General features: G+C 31.1%; 2 protein-coding genes across 14 annotated transcripts in view; both read right to left on the reverse strand.

Annotated features, from left to right (window-relative positions):
• Positions 1–19,992, reverse strand: part of Slo (calcium-activated potassium channel slo) — a 213,314-nt gene that overhangs the window by 31,693 nt on the left and 161,629 nt on the right. For 11 of the 13 annotated variants that reach the window (XM_074240314.1, XM_074240313.1, XM_074240311.1 and 8 more), the window contains 3 exons: positions 10,003–10,135; positions 8,118–8,177; positions 100–496 (listed from right to left, as the gene is read on the reverse strand). In XM_074240314.1, the coding sequence (XP_074096415.1) occupies positions 100–496; positions 8,118–8,177; positions 10,003–10,135 (590 nt within the window). The remainder of the gene's footprint in view (positions 1–99; positions 497–8,117; positions 8,178–10,002; positions 10,136–19,992) is intronic. The other 2 variants (XM_074240312.1, XM_074240309.1) reach the window with 1 other exon arrangement.
• LOC141525730 (uncharacterized) lies at positions 14,530–19,647 on the reverse strand. The gene is made up of 2 exons (XM_074240316.1): positions 18,738–19,647; positions 14,530–15,191 (listed from the first exon to the last, which is right to left on the reverse strand). The coding sequence occupies exons 1-2, from the start codon at positions 19,120–19,122 to the stop codon at positions 15,172–15,174; spliced, it is 405 nt and encodes a 134-aa protein (XP_074096417.1). The 5' UTR covers positions 19,123–19,647; the 3' UTR covers positions 14,530–15,171.

Below are 19,992 nucleotides of genomic sequence, written 5' to 3' on the forward strand. Positions count from 1 at the left end.
TACCAGAAAATTTTCGATTTCTTTAAAAAAAACTCTGAAATGAGTTCTAAAAAAATCGTTTTAATCAGAGAATAGATGAAAAATTCATAAGTTACGTACATTTAGTACAGATATTTTTGGTAAATTTTGTAACATTTTCCATTCGCGTCGTATGTAGTCAACAGACCCAACTATTACTACATGTTTAAGCTCATGGTAATGGAAATTGGAAGCTCGTAAGGGCATAACCAGGTTTCTCAGTCCTATTAAAGGTGAATCAGGATCGGCAAACAAACAAACTACGACATGACCATTGAGTACTGTCATTGCCGCCTGGTTCCGATCAAGTATACAGTCTTCAAGGTTGCGTGAAGGACTCCAGTGAAACATTCCCGTGGAGTCGTATTTCATTTCAGTTTTCTCAAAATCAAAGTCTTTGGCCTGATCATCAGCAATTCCAACCTGAAGACCGCCGTTGTTGTTAACATTTGTACCTCCTGAGCCTCTACTTGTTGGCCTATAAACCATTATTTTTGTTCAAGCTAATTTGAAGAGAGTAACATTTTATCACTTTAACATGCTTAAGAGTTATTTACTTGTATTTAGAAATTTTAACAACGTCATTAGTTCATAAAATGAATATCATTCGAATATTATGGAAGTTTTTCTGTGTGCGATTTTGATTACAGAATGCAAGAAAATTTAGCAATAAAGAATTAGACGCATTACTCATGCAAAAAAAAATATCAAATCAGTAAAAAATTTTACTGAACTAATCATATTTCTTACTTTTCAAAATCATTAATAAAAACGATTTATTGCTGGGTCATTCTACGTCAAATCGACCAATAGTTGGAATCTACCCCTTTAGATTTGAACAAATTTTGGTAAGAAGTTTTCTTTTTTCCTATAACGAAGTTCCCTCAAAGGAAAAAAAATAAAAATTTTTTTTTCAAAAGATATAGGGCATTCCATGTCAACTCGTTCTACTAGTTTATTTTGCATCTCTGATTTCGCTGAAATTTGGACACTTTTTTGTACCCCTAGAAAAAGGTTTTTATGGATTTTTCAAATTTTTTCATCCACTCAATCGGGAGATATGAATTTTTCAAGATTTTGGGGATTTTTTTTTAATAGCCATAACTTAATGAAAAATTGTCCGATTTGGATCTTTTTTTTTTTTTTAAATTCGTATTTTTTGACGAATTTTCTAAAAAATTTTTACAAAATATTATTTGTTATGAATTTGATTGTTTTTTGTTTATTTTAAACTCAAAACAGCGATTTTAAGATTGTTTGTATCCTTCGGTTTTTTTTTTCAAAATTTTTAAAACATCACTCCACAAAACACGAATTTTGAGCCTAGTCTCGTAAAGGGAAAATGGTGATTTAGAATTTGTTTTTAATTTTGAAATTTATTTTTTTTGAAGTTATACTTCTTTTGGCGCGTTGGAGAAAATTGATGAGGGTGAATTTTTACGATGCGCGCGCACAACGACTCCAAAATTTAACAGTATGAAATTAGTTCTAGGTGGCATGAAAGTCGATAGCTATGTTCAAGTTGTATATTCTAGTATTTTTGTACTTAGAAGTTCTAAGTTAGAATAGGGATGCACGATTCCAAAAGAAAAATCGATCTCGAGAATCGCGATAAATTTTATCGAAAGAATTGATCCTTGATAAAATCGAGTGTGAAAGAATCGATCGACTGATAATCGATCGTTTGAATGAAGGCGTAATTTTCAAGTTTAAAGAATTCCATATCATTATAATGAACTAATTTAAAAATTAATATGGCTTATACTAATGCATTTTCAATTATTAAAATAGACATTTCTTCTAGATTGAAAATAATATTTTATTGCACTTAATAACAGTGAATTATAATTTTTTTACTAAATGCTTTCTAATATTTAAATGAGTTAATTAATTATTAATTAAATTTATTTAATTAAATATTAATACTGCTATTAAATATTAATCAAATAAAAAGTATTATTAGTTAAATGTATATTTTAATAAAAAAATAAATATTTTTTTCTAGTTTCAAAAAGAATAATAAAATTATTAAAAGAAAGTAAAATTAAGTTTTTCTTATTAGAAATACCATTCCGCTGTTGATAGGGATTTAAGGAACAACATTTGCTGCAAATGGTCAGCACTTAATTGATTTCTGATAGCATTTTCAATATGACTAGCAATAGAAAAAAGTCTTTCACACGGGACAGAAGTTGCAGGAATGATAAAACTGGTGCAGATTTTTTTTTCTCGGTTCAAAACTCAATTGCGTTTTCATCTTCTTGAGAAAGACTATCGATAAATTTTTTTTTCTAATACGATTATAAAAATTTTCAATGACACAGAATTTATTAGATATTTCACCATATTTGTATTTTATTTATATAGTAAATGAGTTAAAAAATTACACTTGTTGATTTGAATAATTTCTATAAGTGGGATTTTTTCTCATTTTAACTGCTATAATTAATTTGTTATAATATTTAAAAAAAATTTTATCTCAATTTTAGAATCACGTTTTTAAATTACTTAAAAAATACTTTCTTTCAAAATTCCCGGTCATCGTCGCCATTTTATTTTTAGACGATCGATTCCGACTCTGAAGAATCGATATGTCGATTCAACTTGCTCTAGAGAATCGATCTAAATAATCGAATCGACAACAGGAAAAGATCGATTCTAGTAAGAATCGATTTTGAATCGTGCATCCCTAAGTTAGAACACGTGTTTCGTTACAGTATAATCAAACAGTGTGAATAAATAAACGTTATTTTGGTGTTTTTATTAAATCAATTTTATACACGACGGTGATAGTATATACTAATAATTTATTAGTATACATGTATATATATATATATATATATATATATATATATATATATATATTGAATATTAGTGATAAAACTGATTTAAATAAACGATTTTGAGTGCATTTATAGATTTAAGCTTGATTGTCGGTATGTATAATTTATTTATATAATTAATCAAAAATTATTACGTTATTATTATTTAAAAAATAATTTTTTTATGTTTTGTTTTATTTCTGATACATTAATAAGTTTTAAGTATAAATAAAAAAAATTAATTTATTTTCTATACATGTTTGTATAAACCCTAAATACTGAGTGTTCATACTGTTTTTGATCTTAACTATTCGTTAAATTTGATTAATTGATATTTTAATTATTTTTTTTATATTCTTATTATAACAAATAAATTTTATTAAGTAACTCTAAAAATTACGAGCACTTAGCTTAACATTTATTTATTTATTTAGTTGCTATTTATCACAATGCAAACGATACTACAAATATTATTACCCCTTGCATTGATATGACAGTCAGGCAGTCCGAATTTGTAAGTTCATCAAAGTCGACCGTAGGTGAATTTTGTGTAGCGGAGTGTGTAATGGAAGATGGTCATAAAATTGTTTTAGTTGCAATTTATATTTCTCCAAATCAAAAAATTGAAGACATTATTTATTTTTTGAAAAGAACATTATTTCCATTCACAACAATTGGAGCATCTTATATGGGTAAAAATGAGGATAAGTTACCTATGATTTTGAGTGGAGACTTTAATATAAACTTTAATTCAAAGACTTCTGAGCCACTGATAAAATTTTTTAATGACGATTTAAATCTATCAATTAATAATGACACTTCAGTTTGAACAACACGGCATGGCACCACTATTGATGGTGTATTTACAAGTTACTTATCTACAGTTTCAACAAGACTATTTATATCATATTTTAGCTACCACAAACCTCTTGTTACTCACGTCCCTATTCAGTCACTACGAGAAGAATCTACAAGTATAAAATAGTTTATTTAAAATATTTATAAATATATTTAATTCATAGTCATAATGATTGTATATTTTTACTATGTAGTCATAATTTCACGTAAATAAAACGTTTTTCATTTAAATGCAATCTTTTTAATTAATTTTAGTATACTATTTATCGTTAATCACCACTGAATTTTAGTTATTTTTTTTCTATACGCCAAAGAAGTATAACTTCTATCGCGTGTACATGAGTACACACACTCTTTTTTTTTTTTTTTTTACTATTTATGTATCACTGGCGACTTTCTACCGAAATTTTGATATCAAAAATAATAACTAAGAGGATCTTAATATGCCAATTATATAAATTAGTTATTTTTTTTAAGTTTATAGCAATAAAAATTTATTTTTCATTCAACAAAGTCAAAATGAAACGGTAGTTTCATCAGAATTCATCAATGACTTTTGTGAAAAAATAACAGAACTTTCGCCTTATGCTTTTATTGCAAAATTGCAAGCAATATTCATGATTTGTTTTAAAGAGGTGGCTCTTGGAACCGATTAATTTTTTATAGTTGTGATTTTGCCGAAAACTACAAATTTGCTATCTAAAATGCAATACCAGGATTCTACTGGAATGATGATCAATCGACAATATTTGCAGTGGATATTTATTTTATGAAAAATAACGAATTATTACACAGAAGCTTAGTGATCATATCAAACTGTAACTGTAACAAACATACGTGACTCGACTGCAGTTAACGTCTTTTTCAAAATCGTTACTGATTTTATAAAGTCCTTGTCCGATACAGCTAAAAAGATCTACTACTTTTCCAGTGGAGCTCCGCTACAATTTACAAACTATAAAAATTTTGTTAATTTATATTATCACAAAGAAGATTTTGGAGTAAGTGCTGAATGGCATTTTTTTGCCAGTTACCATGGCAAATGACCTTGTGACGATGTAAGAGGAACACTTAAACGAGCTGCAGCAAGAGCTAGTCTTCAACTACCATTTGACAAACAAATATCAAACTCCCAAAAATCGTATTAATGGGCTGTGCAACCAAATAACTTGCCAAAAGTCGGAGTAAGATATTCAACTACTGCAGATTATGAAAAAGCAACGGAGACTTTAAATATACGTTATTATAAAGCTAAAATTAACAAAATTACCCAAAAGTATCATTGCGTTATGCCAAATACAGATGTATATCATACGATGAAACTGATTTCTAGCTCTACAGGGAGAAAATTAAATAATAGCAGTTACTATCTAGTTATGGTAAAAAATTTTACCATCAACCCGATCATACAGAATACTATCTAGATGATTGTAGAAATCATCTACATAGTAGCATTTACCATATTTATAATTATTGTTACAATCCTGTATGTTAACTAGAGTTAATTACTATTATCATCTTAAATGGTTTTATTTATAATTTCTGATGATAACAGTTACCATCAGGAATCATAACAGCTACTATTTAAGGCAGTAAGTAGAATTTAAACATCACCGTTTAAAAACCACGGTCAAAAACGTAAATATATACTGAAAGAAAAATACAAGTGTTATTCCTATAAACTTATGGGATTATTTCCTATACTGATTATAGAAACGATTACTATGATAGTGGGAATGACGCCCATAATATTAGGAAGTGTTCCTAGAATTTATAAGATCGTTTCCAATACTTATGGAAATAGTTCCGATACGAATTGATAGAGTGCTTCCTACATTTACAGGAATTGATTCTATAATTTGTAGGAGCCGTGACTTGTGAACAACAAATAAATGAAAATTTGCTTTATTAAACCATGACTTTTGTTAAATTGCACTGTACTTTCTTAACTATTGACATTTTTAAAGATATAAGCTCATCTTAATATTACACTCATCAAGAGCTCTCATTTGAGTACCCACATGCATTTTGATATATTTTTTATATATACATCTATGTAATATATATAAATATATGAAAAATTGATGTAGATACTTAAATGAAAGGTCTTGATCAGCGTAACATCAGGATGAGCTTATATCTTTAAAAATGTCTATGGTTCACAAGATACAAGGTCATTTCTTAATTATGTATCTAAAGATAGAGCATTTTCGATTGCAGACTAAATACTTATCATAATAAATTGACTATCGGTGAGAATGATATAAAACCTTGAAAAGATACAAATTCAAGTCAAGACCTTTGTAGTGACAGTAAACATTAAAAGTTTCCATACTACTATAGGAATTATTTCAATACTATCATGGAAACTATTTCGGTAGCAGTATAAGAAAAATTTCTACATGATTATGAGATCTATGCCCGTAATGAATGGGAAAAGTCCATATGATTTTCTTTCCGTGTACTTGAAATTTATTAAATTTTTGACCAATTTTTTCATAGAATTCAATAATATTAATTACTGTCCTTGATAGTGAATATTATCATCCTGATAGAAAATATAACCATCCTGATAGTAACTGTTATCATTCTGCTTGTAACTGTTACTATCAAAAATGGTAACTGTTTACATAAAAAAATAATAACACTAACCATCTGTGGATTGATAAATGTTTTAATCATCCTAGATGATTGGATCTACAAAGTTAGTATGATAACACCTATTATTTAATTTTCTTCGTAAGTAAAGACTTATTCTTGTTAAATATTTAAACCAAAAAAAAAAAAAAAATACAAAAAACTTTGTAAAAGTTATAAATAAAATGTAACTTAGGAATTAAAATTTTGACTTTAAATGTTTATTATAATGATGTATGGTATTTCTTTAGATATCATCTCATAAAACCGCCTATAATATAAACCGCTAATGCATTAATAGTAAAAAAAGAAAACAAAATAAAATAAATTTCAAAATTAAAAAAAAATTCTTAATCATCATTTTCCCTTTACGAGACTAGGCTCAAAATTCGTGTCTTGGAGAGTCATATTTTTGAAAAAAAAATTCGAAGGATATAAACAATCTTAAAGTCGCTGTTTTAAAGTTTTAAATAAACCAAAAACAATCAAATTCATAATGAATAATTTTTTGCATAAATTTTTTAGAAAATTCGTCAAAAAACACGAATTAAAAAAAATGATCTAAATCGCACAATTTTCCACTAAATTATGGCTATTTAAAAAGAATATCAAAAAAAATTCATATCTCCTGACAAGGTGGATGAAAAAATTCATAAAAACCTTTTTCTACTCTTTTAAAAGAAATCAGTGGAATTCCACTGATTCAACCAGTGAAGTTGCATTCACTGGTTGGAATCAGTGCAATTCCACTGATTTCTTTTAAGAGAGTAGGGGTACAAAAAAGTGTCCAAATTTCAGCGAAATCGGAGATGCAAAATCCATTGGTAGGACGAGTTGGTATGAATACCCCATATGCAAATTCAAAATTTCGCGATTTTTCCAGTTTTTCAATTTTGTTTTTGTAATATCGTGAACGTTAGTATAAATACAGGAATGGCCTTTTGTTTGTTTGAAAGGGGACACTTGGAACTATTGAAAAAAAAAATGTTTGGAAAAAATGATAAGAAATGCCAAATTTTTAATTTTTGATAATCGTCAAAAAAAGGGGTTGACAATAAATTTTTTTGTATTCTACCTGTATCAATCCTGAAAGATTCTGAAAAGCCATTCCTGTATCTATATTAGCGTTCGAGATATTACGAAAGCAAAATTGAAAAACTGGAAAAATCGCGAAATTTTGTACTTACATATCTTTTGAAATAAATTTTTTTATTTTTTTTCCTTTGAAAGAACTTCGTTATACAATGTATGATAAAAGAAAACTTCTTACCAAAATTTGTCCAAATCAAAAGGGGTCGATTCCAACTATTGATCGATTTGACATGGAATGACCCTGCTTACAAAATTTTGGTTTTTAGAGACCACAAGTAGTCAATTGTTTTTTTTTTTTTTTTTGATTCGAGATATTTTCTTATCATAAATATGGAAACATTATAGCAATAAAAAAAAAAAAAAGAAAGTGAAATGACGACAAAAAATATGAGTTACTCTATTTACTTAATTGCTGAACTTACTCATAATTATATCAAAATTATAATGAATTTAATAAACATATAATACTTAGCAAAGCTTACACATTAAAAAAAATCGTATCATTAATAAGCATAATACATAAAAATTAAAAAAAAAATTAAAAACTAATGTGACTCAACTGTCTTCTAATTTTACTTGAAGCAAACAATTTCATGAAACAACACAGAAAAATCGGTTACAATCATGTAATAATATGAAAATATGTATAAAAATCACAATACGTTTGATATGTTAACAGCATAAGCGTACATGAGTTTTTTGACTTCGTAGGCGAGATGGTAGCCAGAGTATGCAGTGTCCTCTTGTGATCTGCAATCAAAAGGTGATGTACGGTCTTTAACTTAGCATCACCAAAGTGATTGTTTTGTCATATAACTTTGTTCATCAATTTTTTCCCAATATTTTCATCACGTTTATTAATTACTATTGTTTTGATGTAAACGTTTTGGATTAATTGATTTAGCAGACATAAACGCTGACTGGAAATTGTCAAATGAAAGAAAAAGTAAAACAACTGATCGTGTGTAGCATAAAAGCAATCTGTAATAGTACGGGAAAATGTGTATTTAGTTAATTGATTAAGAAAAAAATATGAATTCTATAAAAATTATTAATTATATACAATTGAAGTGTTATTATTCTCAACCAAACTTTCGAAAGTTCATTTTTTATTAAATCTCGATAATTGTAGGTCATGAACAGCAATTCTGATAATTTTCAAGATGATGTACTGACGGATGCGTACGTGCGCGTGTGTGTGTGTGTATGTTTATGAATAACGCTCGGATACTTTTTGAACGATGTGACCGATCAAAACATAACTTTTTGCATCCGAGAATGGTTTATAATTGCCTTCAGTTTATCTCAAATATAAAACTCAAAATATCTTTTGTTTTTTCAAAGAACTCATATCCTACCGTACTGATCATTAGCAAAATCTACACAGTAAAAAATTTTCCGTCATTGCGTCAAAAATTCTCCGTGTCAAATATCTAACACTTTTTTATGTCAATTTAACATAATACAATTGTGTTATTAGTTCGCATTTTTTCTAACACAAAAAAAAGTGTTATCTTATAAAAAAGTAACATTTCAAAACTGTCATTATAAAATCAACATTTAAGTTGTGTTGATTTTACATAAACATGTGTCAGAAACTGCTCTCTACTTTTTTAGGCGAGATAAACGCCGCCATCTTGTACATTCCACATCTCTCATACAAACATCAAAAAAATTTTGTTTTACAAAATTTTTATTTTTGTTAAAAGTATATTTTAAAAATATTCAAGTGATTGTTAAATTTAATGTTTTATTGGTGGAAAGTGATTTGAGTGTATCAACCGTAAATGTCAATTTAATTTAGTGTGAAATGTTTTTAATAAAAATAATTAACCTCCAAAGCCTTTATATTTTTTGTTTAACGTTTACTTTCTTCAAAATATAAAACAGTTTTTTAATTAATATAATTATTTTACAATATTGTTTAGATGATATTGAAATTGGCAGATATCTATTTAGAAAAATTATGAAACTTACGAAAAAGAATTGGTTATTTTAATTGATTATTTCATGTAAATAATTATTTTACTATTTTATAATAAAACCGTAAAAAAATGCCCTGTTGCTACAATGTTTATTTCAACGAATTACCAGTTAATCCCTTTATTGATACAAAAGTTCCACATATTTGATAACTTGAATATTTTTTATTGAAAATAATTGAGGTTAAGCATTATCGTTACGTCAATCTAGAGAGATCACTTCTTAACATTTTATTGTGTAAATATTCGACACTTACAAGTGTCAAAAATCTTCGGATGAACCATGGATTATTTTGACATAAGTTTATGTAACATTTAACACAAAAATGTGTTATTTTTTTTAACATAAAACATTTACGTTAAAATGACACAAAATTTATGTTAAATTTTTTTTGACACATATTTTTGTGTTAAAAATGACGCAAAATTTTTTACTGTGTAATCGGCTGATCATTAGCAAAATTTAACCTCAAAAAATAATGCCAGATGCCATTTTTTCAATGAACGTGTAAGTTAATTATGTTATTGATTCATCTGTTAGAAGTAGAATTACGTGGAATGAATAAGAAATAGTAATACCACCTATAGCATACCTCTGATTATATGGTTGATTTTGGCTCAACAAACTGTCATTGGTTGTTCTATTTACATTTGGCTTGACTTTATTTACTTGTTTCGTCGAATTTATTGTCGTCATTCCTACGGAGTTTCGATGATTTCTCAGAGCTACAGCATATAATAATTATTATTATTATCATTATGGCATTTTAAATATTACTGTTGTATTAATTGCACTGAAAAAAAACTGCTTGATTCAAGAAACATATTTTTTTTTAGAATTTCATTTTGTTTCAAGATATTTAGCTCTTTCAACTTCCTGCTATAAAAATCAGTGATTAAAAAAAAGGTGTGTGTAAACCTAGTTCTCATAACTTTCTAACGGTTGGACCAATTGAAACACGTTCAACAGTGTTCAAAAGGGTTTGACCAAACTTAGATTTGCTAAAAATTCGACTCGAGAGATTTTGAGAATTATTAAAAATGAAACATTTTAATCATCAATTATTTTAATAATTTAATCGGCTTTTGATCTAAAAAAAAACACCGTCGATTGATAAAACCTCATTGAAATCGGTTGCTTCGTTCGGGAGATTTCGTTGACAGAAGGTTTCAAAATAAACGATTTTTGGAACAACTTCGAATTTTCATGCCGAATCATCATGAACTGGTGTTATTCGTAATATTTATTTAATCAAATTTTTACAGAGCAATTATCAAGGAATCTATTTCGTTAATTAGAATTAGAGAAATTTTTATCGGAAACCAGCCAACTACTTGGAAGCTAGTGAGATCAACAAGTAGCTGTTCCCGCCAATTTTGACCGAAATGCTAGCCATAGTTGGAAGTTAGCAAAATTGAGTCTAATGTATTTTTACAATTATTTTAGACCAAATTTTAGTTCTTAAATTAAGAGGCTGGAGTAATTGTAATAAATTTTGTAAATTAATAATCACTTCCCTCTCTAGCGTTTCCATGATAGTAGTTGGTTGTCATGTTAAATTATTCATCATTGGCTCAAAGTCATTTAGTTAATTTGTTATAGATCTCATGGCTATAATACATTACTTTTTGTTTCTGGGCAAAAAACGGCAACTTCGTTTTACGCAGCAGGCCGAAAGTTGCCACTTTTCGGGGGGCCAAAAAAATATATTGTCCTTTATTTATAGATGGATTTGATACGGTTTCGGCTTCGCCTCGGGCATCATGTCGCGCAATGCAGGAATCTCAACTTTCTGCCCTTGTAGTGTAATCTACTATTTCTTTATCCACGGCCGAAAGTACGCACTTGATGCTTCTGTTGGGCGACAGAAAGCCCGACATTTATACTTTGGTAGGAGCACGCATGCGCACTGCTCTAGTGCGCTGAAAGAAACTATTTGTGCACTGAATTGATGTGCGAGGCCGCGAAAAAGCAGCATTCACTACAGCTGAATCGGTTTATTGTGCACTCAGACCTAACCTTAAAATTGCTTTTGTGGGTTCTTATGTCGTTCTGTGTTGATATTTATAATCTAAAAAATTATATTAAGTGAAAAATAATAAAAATTACACCTATAATAATTGCACTTTTAATAGTAACATTATAAATAATTTTTATTGTTCATGTGCTGGTAATAATTGTGATGAAAAACAAAATATGCAATAATTAATTAAAAATAGTTCATAAATTATTCGAAATAATTAACATTCTAATAAAATTAATGATTTAAATTTATTTGAGAAATCAAAAATTAATAAAAATAAAGCTATTCAATTGAATTAATTTAATTTTGAAAAGTTATTATTTTTGTCTATTTAGATGCATTCGATGTCCGCCCCCGATCAGCCGCACTCGCTTCGCTCGTACCGCAATGCAGGAATCTCAACTTTCTGCCCTTGTAGTGTAATATACTATTGTGAAAGTTATTTTTAGCTTCCTAACTGATTTTAATTAGTGAAAATTGAAAATTTTAATTGAATAAGTGCTAGGCGTTAATGTAGTAAGTGATGAAAGTGTAGAAACCCGGTGAATTTAGCTAAACTAGTACTAAGGAATATTTTAGTGATTGGAAGATAATAAATTTTAGATAGCGTCCAGTGGACGATTTTAAGAAAAATTTTATAGCTAATTCCGTCCTGTGAACAATATTAGAGGATAATTTAGGGAGTCCAGTGAACATTTAAGTAAAGTATTATGGGAAATTCCGTCCGCTGACGCGGTTAATTTTTGTATTGAGTTAAGTCCGGTGGACAGAGTAGATTTTAATTTATTAATTTACGTCAGGTTGACGTAGTTAATTAGGAATTTTTCGGTGGATAAGTGCTAGTGAATTTTTTGTTCAGTTGACACCTAGAATTTAAGTATATTAGATGATCGGTGTTTGTAAAACTTTTCTGGCAAGTTGTCTACAGATTAGATGAGGGGTTCTTACATATTTAATTATTGAGGTAATTGTAAGGAAATTATTGTTAAGATTCATCTATCGATTGATAATTAAATTAAATTTAAATAAATAATAGAAGTTAAACTGATTATTTTTCTCAGTATTATTTATAGCCGCCTGAACCTCTCACGACCTTGATCTCTCCTCTCATGCTCCCCAGTTTCTAGTACATCGTGTATAATAAAATCCCAGTGGCGTCTTTTTCAGGAGACGAAAGGGATGACCAATTGAAAGGAAGCTCACACTCCCGTTACAAACTTTATTTTTCTTTCCTCACGGATACCTGCGGATTGGCCCTGAACACAAAGGGTTTGTTATTTCTCGCGAAGAGAAAAAATAACTGGCGTCCAAACGGGCATTAACCCAACCTGTGTTACAACTGCAGTGTTGCTAAGGAGGTTGAGAGCCTCTCCTAAATCCTCTATTTCTCGACATAATTCATTTCGAGTGAACTGGACAATGATGCGAGGCGACCGATAACTCCGCTGTCGGTCGTCGCGAGTATTTTTCTTGTAACCGGTGTTTGGTAATAGATAATCTTGAATCAAAAATTCGACTGAATTGGTCGAAGATCATGTAGTTTTGATCAAAGATATAGATTTTTCGAACCAAAATAACGAAAGTCGAAACAAGAATTTCTTGAATCAAGACAGCTAGTTTTCTGAAGAATAAATTTGTTGGAAAGATTGTTTCTCATTAATTAATATAGTTTTTTAATAGTGCTTTACCCACATGGACAAAGTATATGTATGAAAAATACATTTTGACATATCTTTTTTATTTGCGGTAATCATTCGAGTCGAAATCTCCAACGGTTCCAACGTCTCTAACGTGATTCCAACGTTTCAAGTGTTAATTCAATGTTTTGAACTCTACAAACAAATAAAAATATGTCTAGACATGAAAGACAAAAAATTTGTATAATGTTTAGTGATCGTTCCACGCCAAATTGACCACTTTTGAACTTGATCTCTTCCAAATTTTTTCAAAGTGGGATTTCTTTATTTAATATTTGTAACTTTCCGCTAAGAAAATTGAAAATTTTCAAAAATTGGGAAGTAATTGGTTCAACACTGTTTTTCGAAAATTGAGTTATCATCAGATCTTCACGTTTTGAGGTCCTAGGAAGCTTATTTGACTTTTCCAAAGTATTGTATTTCATTTAAAATTGTTGATTGGATGAGTGAAATTTTTCAACGAAGATATTAAATTATAAATCAATCTATAATAGAGCTTCCAATAATTAATTATTCAATATGATTTCAAGTTCCATTTTTTTTTTTTTTTTCGTAAAAAAATAATATTAGATATCACATAAGTGGAGATATGCCACGCCAATAAAGTTAGCAGTCAGAGTAGGTTCCTAGGACCTCAAAACGTAAATATATGATGATAACTCAATTTTCGAAAAACAAGATGGAACCAATAACTTCCCGATTTTTTAAAATTTTCAATTTTCTTAGTGGGAAGTTAAAAATATTAAATGAAGGAATCCCGCTTTGAAAAAATTTGGAAGGAATCGGGTTTAAAGGTGGTCAATTTGGCGTAGAATGATCACTATACATTATATAAATTTTTTGTCTTTCATGTCTAGATATATTTTTATATTTATTTGTTTTATATTCCCGACTCAGAATAATAAACCTACATAAGCCTACAGGACAATTTTTAATTGTTTTGATCGATATTTTTATCTTTAATTGTTTTGATTGGTCAAAGCAACCTCACAAAATACACTCATACTAATATTGAATAGTACAATACAAATGAATGTACATAGTAACTAAAAAACTATTGATAGAAGAACTTAAAAATTTAATTTATAAATTGGATAATGTCGATTAAAAACAATTGAAAATTATCCTGTAGGCTCATGTAGGTTCATTATTCTGACTCGGGTTTATTTATTTGCAAAGTTCAAAACATTGAATTAATGCTTGTAATGTTGGAATCGTTGGAATCACGTTTGAGGCATTGGAAACGTGGGATTAACGTTGGAGATCTCCACTCGGGTACATACTTTTTTATATTTTGAAATATATTATCGCATATAAGTTTGCAAATATGTTCATATATATGTGTGTATTATAAATACGTCTCCATCGGCCATTTTTTACAAAGTTATAAACATTTAAAATAAAGTGACATCTGTTTTTGAAAATCAGTAGGAATGCCTCATATTCGTACGTGTACATGTTTGTATAAATATATTTTCAATGTGCTTCTATCTATGTCAGAGAGGCATGAGTTATTGTTGGGGATTCGGTATTTTGTGATTCACTCATTTTTATTATTACAATTAATTAATATTCACAATTACAAAAAGATCAATTATTACGAATGAGTAGATAAACTCGTACAAGGTTAAGTTAATTCAGGCCGCAAACAATATTAATAATATCTTGCGATTGACCGAGACTTAGGAAATAACGAATTCGCGATCACCAGGACGTCCGTTCGATCGCGATCTCAAAGCAAGAATGTCTTTTCAAAAACTATTCTCAAATAGTCTGCCTGCTGCACATTTCTCTTTTCCTTATTAATTTTATGATACCCCTATCGTCCTGGGATCCCGATTACGTTGACAACCATGTGCCTACCTAGGCCTAAGCCTACCGCAATAAAACATTTTAGTTATATCTTATTTTACAAAATATTAAAGTAACAATACATTTCTTAAAATAACTAAAAAAATAGAAATATCCTAAAGAATATTCTCATCGCTTCGTCAGAAAATACTCCACTGTACTTTACTCTCCGACACGGCCATTCTGACAATCACACGCCCTCGGGTGTATCTAAAACATTGAGTTACAGTGGTATTTTAGTTTTTGATCTTGACTGGCCTCGCTTATCATAAAACATTTTACAATAGGTAAACTACATAAGAAAATTTCAGAAGTCCTTTCCAGTAACAGAAATCCATTAATCATTTATTATACTAAGGAGTTAACGTATAGTACTCAAGAGATCGAAATCCGTCAATCATTATTCATTATCATCCAATCATCAAACATCATTTCATTTTTTCTCCACCAATAGACCTTTGCACTATCTCTAGGCTACCCTGTATGCCACATACAGTATCCAACACATCTTGTAGTTGCCACAACTACCTGCCGTCACATCATCAGCTGCCCATCGCACCCTGATCAAACTAACATTAGCCACTAATTTAGTTTGCAGTTGCGACTACACACTGATGCATGTGCGTGATCAAAAATACAAAAACAATTCAGGTCCACGACCTACAGCCATCAGTGCGCCACGTCATTGGTGGTCTCTCTTTCTACCAAAGTCCCTATTTCAGGACCCGCATCAACAGTCTCTCCTGCACAATTTTCATTGTCCGAGCAGACATCCAACTCAATAGGAATATGATTCTCAGGCATTTCTCTCAACTTATCATGACTATACTTAAAACTCCTATTATTACTCAAAGATTTTAGTTTGTATCGATCATTATCAAGTAATTCTGTTACCACAAATGGACCTCTAAATTTTCTGTCATGTTTCGTCTGATTACGTTCTTCATTTCTAATTAAAACATGATCTCCGATTTTAAATCTATTGACTTTAGCTTTATTTTTATCGAATCTAATTTTCTCATAATTAGCATTTTCTTCTATACTATCGATCGCTCGTTGTCTTACATTAGAGATATCAATTTCTTTTTCGTTGTCATCAACTAACAATCCATAAGGTCTTGCTTTCTTACCGATTAATAATTCTAACGCACTAGATTTGGTAACACGATTCAGGGTTGAATTTAAAGCTAACTGGACTTCACCAATGGCCTCTTGCCATGGGCGATTATTAGATTCAACAGTAGTGAACATATTTTTAGCGTACTCATCACACGCTCTACTTGACCATTTGCCCGACTAGTACCTGTAGCTATTAAATGCAAAATAATATTTAAAGATTCACAAAAACCTTTAAAGTCTTTTCCAGTAAAACATCTACCTTGATCGGCAATCACACGAGCTGGGACTCCAAAAATAAATATTGCAGCCTTTAAAGCTTTGATAACACTATGACTATCAATTTTGCGAGTATGATGTAAATAGACATATTTGGTAAAACCATCAACAATAACAATAACGTATTCTTTGGTATTATTTTTACCACTCAATTTACCTGTAATATCTATATGCACAGTATGCCAAGGTATGCGGGTCTTGGGGATGGGATGCAACTCAGCTTGAATTTTACCTGAGTGGGTTTTAGAGAGTTTACAAGTAATACAACTGTCAACAAATTTACGTACATATTTAGACATACCCTCAAACCAGTAATATTCATAAACTTTATTTAGTGTTTTATCCCAACCCAAGTGCATCACAGACTCATGTACGTGGTTAATAACGGACCACCGAAAAGCTCGAGGTACGATCGGCAAACAGATGGTTTCACCTTTTCTTTGTATTTTTCGGTAAAGCGTACTGGCTCTAATCTCGTAAGATTTTGAGAGGTCTTCCGATAGCTCATCATTTTGTAATTTAGTGACTATTTCCGAAATTTCTGAATCACGCCGTTGTTCGGCAAGGAGCCAATCAATTGATATTTCTGCGAGTTTTACACGTTTCTCTTCAATTTTATTAACTTGTTTTGACAAATCAGGCAAAGGATTTCGAGAGAAGAAATCCGCGTGAGCCATGTATTTGCCTTCTCTATAAACTATATTGAATTAAAAAGCTTGTAAATAAGCCCACCATCTATGTACTCTATCGTTAAGGTCAATCTTATTTTGGGAAGACTTTAAAGAATTGCAATCAGTCACAACGGTAAATTGTCGTCGGTGCAAGTAATGCCGAAAGTGTTTTATTGATTTAACAACAGCCATAGTTTCAAGTTCATAGGAATGATACCTGGACTCGGCTGGACTTTATTTTTACCATCTACTTTATGCATAAGTATTGCTCCGTACCCATCGGAACTGGCATCGGTATGCAGTTCTATGGGATAATCCGGGTCAAAAATAATTAAAACGGGTTCATTGGTTAAAATACGAATTACTTCTTGTCGAACATTTTCATGTCCCTCAGTCCATTCAATATATTTTTTACCTGAGGTGAGTACATATAAAGGTTTCATAATTTGTGAAAATCTCGGGACAAATCGTCGGAAGTAAGACGCAAGGCCAATAAACTGTCTAAGCTGGGTAACTGTCCGAGGAGCGGGTAACAACGTTAAAGAATTTATTTTACGAGGGTTTGGACGAACTTCCCCATCTTTAATTTCATACCCGAGATATGAAACAGATGTTTTAAGGAAAGAACATTTTGAAAAATTAAATGAGAATCCCGCATCTATAAGAATTTTTAATACCATTCGAAGTCTTTCAAACGCTTCCTCTATTGTATCCGCAATTACTAATACATCGTCTAGGTAAATTACAACGTAAGTATACGCGAGCTCACCTAGTGCTTTTAAAATTGCTCTTTGGAAAACAGAAGGAGCGTTTTTAAGCCCAAATGGCATTGTTAAAAATTCAAATTGGCCATCAAGAGTGACAAATGCCGTACGTTCTATAGATTCTGGATGTATGGGAATCTGATGGAAACCGCTGGCCATATCTAAACTAATATAAAATTTAGCTTTTCTAAGTCGCGGTATCTGATCTAAAATAAGCGGCAAAGGAAATTTATCTGCTATCGTGTTTTTATTTAATTCACGATAATCAACGCATAAGCGGTCTGATCCATCTTTTTTCTTAACTAGTAAAATAGGGCTAGCAAACGGTGAATTACTAGGACGAATAACATTCGCTTCAAGCAATTCATTAAATCTTTTTCTAACTATTTGTTTCTCTTCTACACTAAGTCTATATGGCCTTCTCTGTACTGTAATGCTCGGATCAATTAAACGTATTTCAAGTTCACCACCGTTAACGTGAGTACGAGGGAAGCCCGTGATAAAAGAACTTTCATATTCTTTTAATATTGAAACTAATCTTATTTTATTGTCTTTATTAACATCGGTATCAACGGTATCAAAATTGATGATTTCAACTTTACTACATTCATTTATGACTTTAGATTTACCGATATTAAAATTAAGTTGGGAAATATTTACGTCAAATCCCAAGCTTAAAATTTCTCGACCAATTAAAATATTTTCGTTCAAATATTCATCCGGGACAACGTGAAAAAGAATCTCTAATGTAAACGAATTCATAATAACGGTAGACAAAATTTGCAAATTACAATTTACTGCAACATTTCCGATACCCTTTAAAATTACTAATTCGTTGACTCTTCTTCCCGAGAACTTGAGAGCAATCGATTCTTTTATTAGTGAGCATTCCGCTCCCGAATCAAAACAATATGGAAACGACTCACCAAGATGGTTCAGAATACCCGTAGGAGCTGCTACTGTGCACAGATTTACACGACGTTCGACGCCACCGTTGTCCTTGTTGTTTCCTGGACCGCTACGACGACCGCTGCCTGAAGCCGTACAGTTTGGCGCAATATGGCCAGCTGCTCCGCATTTGAAACACGTCACAGGACGCGATGACGAGGGTGATCCTTGGCTGCCACGATAGTTACTGCTTTGCTCTACGTGTTTCTTCTTAAGTTTAGGACACTCAAACTTCTTGTGACCTATTTCTCCACAAAAATGGCACTTCACTGACACCGCTGGCTTGAAACGCTTTGAATCCGGTGCAGAAGAGTTATCTGACGCTGACACGGGTCTTTTTCGAGTGTAGGAAAAGCCTCGCATTTCACTCAAAAAGTCAACTTCCGTTTTGATGTCGGTAGTCAATGCCACGCGCTCCACCCGATTGTCAAGGTGAGTCAATCGCGCAAGCACAACCGCATTGATAATTTCGTCGACCGATAAAGACCTCCAGCGAGCCTTCAGCGATGATCGAAGTCGAATGCCGAATGCACCGACACTTTCATCCTTGGTTGGTAACTCCTGGTGAAGTTTCAGCACGACCGCTGTCGCAGTTTCCTGTCCACCAAAACGTGACACGAAAAGTTCTTTTAATTGCGGCCACTGTATACCCGGAATTGCTGCTTAAGACAGCCACTGAGCCGCTGAGCCTTCCGAAGCTTTACTAAGCGCCGATATCAATCCGCTTCCTTGGAGAGGGTTTTCCAATAGGCACAATTCCGTTGCTGAACACCATGCAACAGGATCCAATCCCGCACTCTCTGGATTGAACCGCGGTAAAGGAACATTATTCTTTGTCAAAGACGGCTTCGGTAAAAAATTCTTCATAAGCTCGAAAAATGTATTCCACTGATCGGGTGCTGGACCAGATGGAGACGATCCCACTTCTGATGTCAGAGAGGCATGAGTTATTGTTGGGGATTCGGTATTTTGTGATTCACTCATTTTTATTATTACAATTAATAAATATTCACAATTACAAAAAGATCAATTATTACGAATGAGTAGATAAACTCGTACAAGGTTAAGTTAATTCAGGCCGCAAACAATATTAATAATATCTTGCGATTGACCGAGACTTAGGAAATAACGAATTCGCGATCACCAGGACGTCCGTTCGATCTCGATCTCAAAGCAAGAATGTCTTTTCAAAAACTATTCTCAAATAGTCTGCCTGCTGCACATTTCTCTTTT

Source organism: Cotesia typhae, unplaced genomic scaffold (assembly GCF_013202065.1).
Source record: "Cotesia typhae breed Kobodo isofemale line unplaced genomic scaffold, CoteBio_Ctyphae contig_27, whole genome shotgun sequence".
NCBI lineage: Eukaryota > Metazoa > Arthropoda > Insecta > Hymenoptera > Braconidae > Cotesia > Cotesia typhae.

What these genes read in the sequence shown, in the direction of transcription:
- LOC141525730 (XM_074240316.1), bottom strand. Translation starts at nt 19,122, where the DNA reads ATGCGAGGCTTTTCCTACACTCGAAAAAGACCCGTGTCAGCGTCAGAT. An exon ending in GGGTATTCTGAACCATCTTG is followed by an intron (nt 15,192 to 18,737) that starts GTGAGTCGTTTC and finishes TCAATGTTTTAG; the next exon opens with ATACACCCGAGGGCGTGTGA.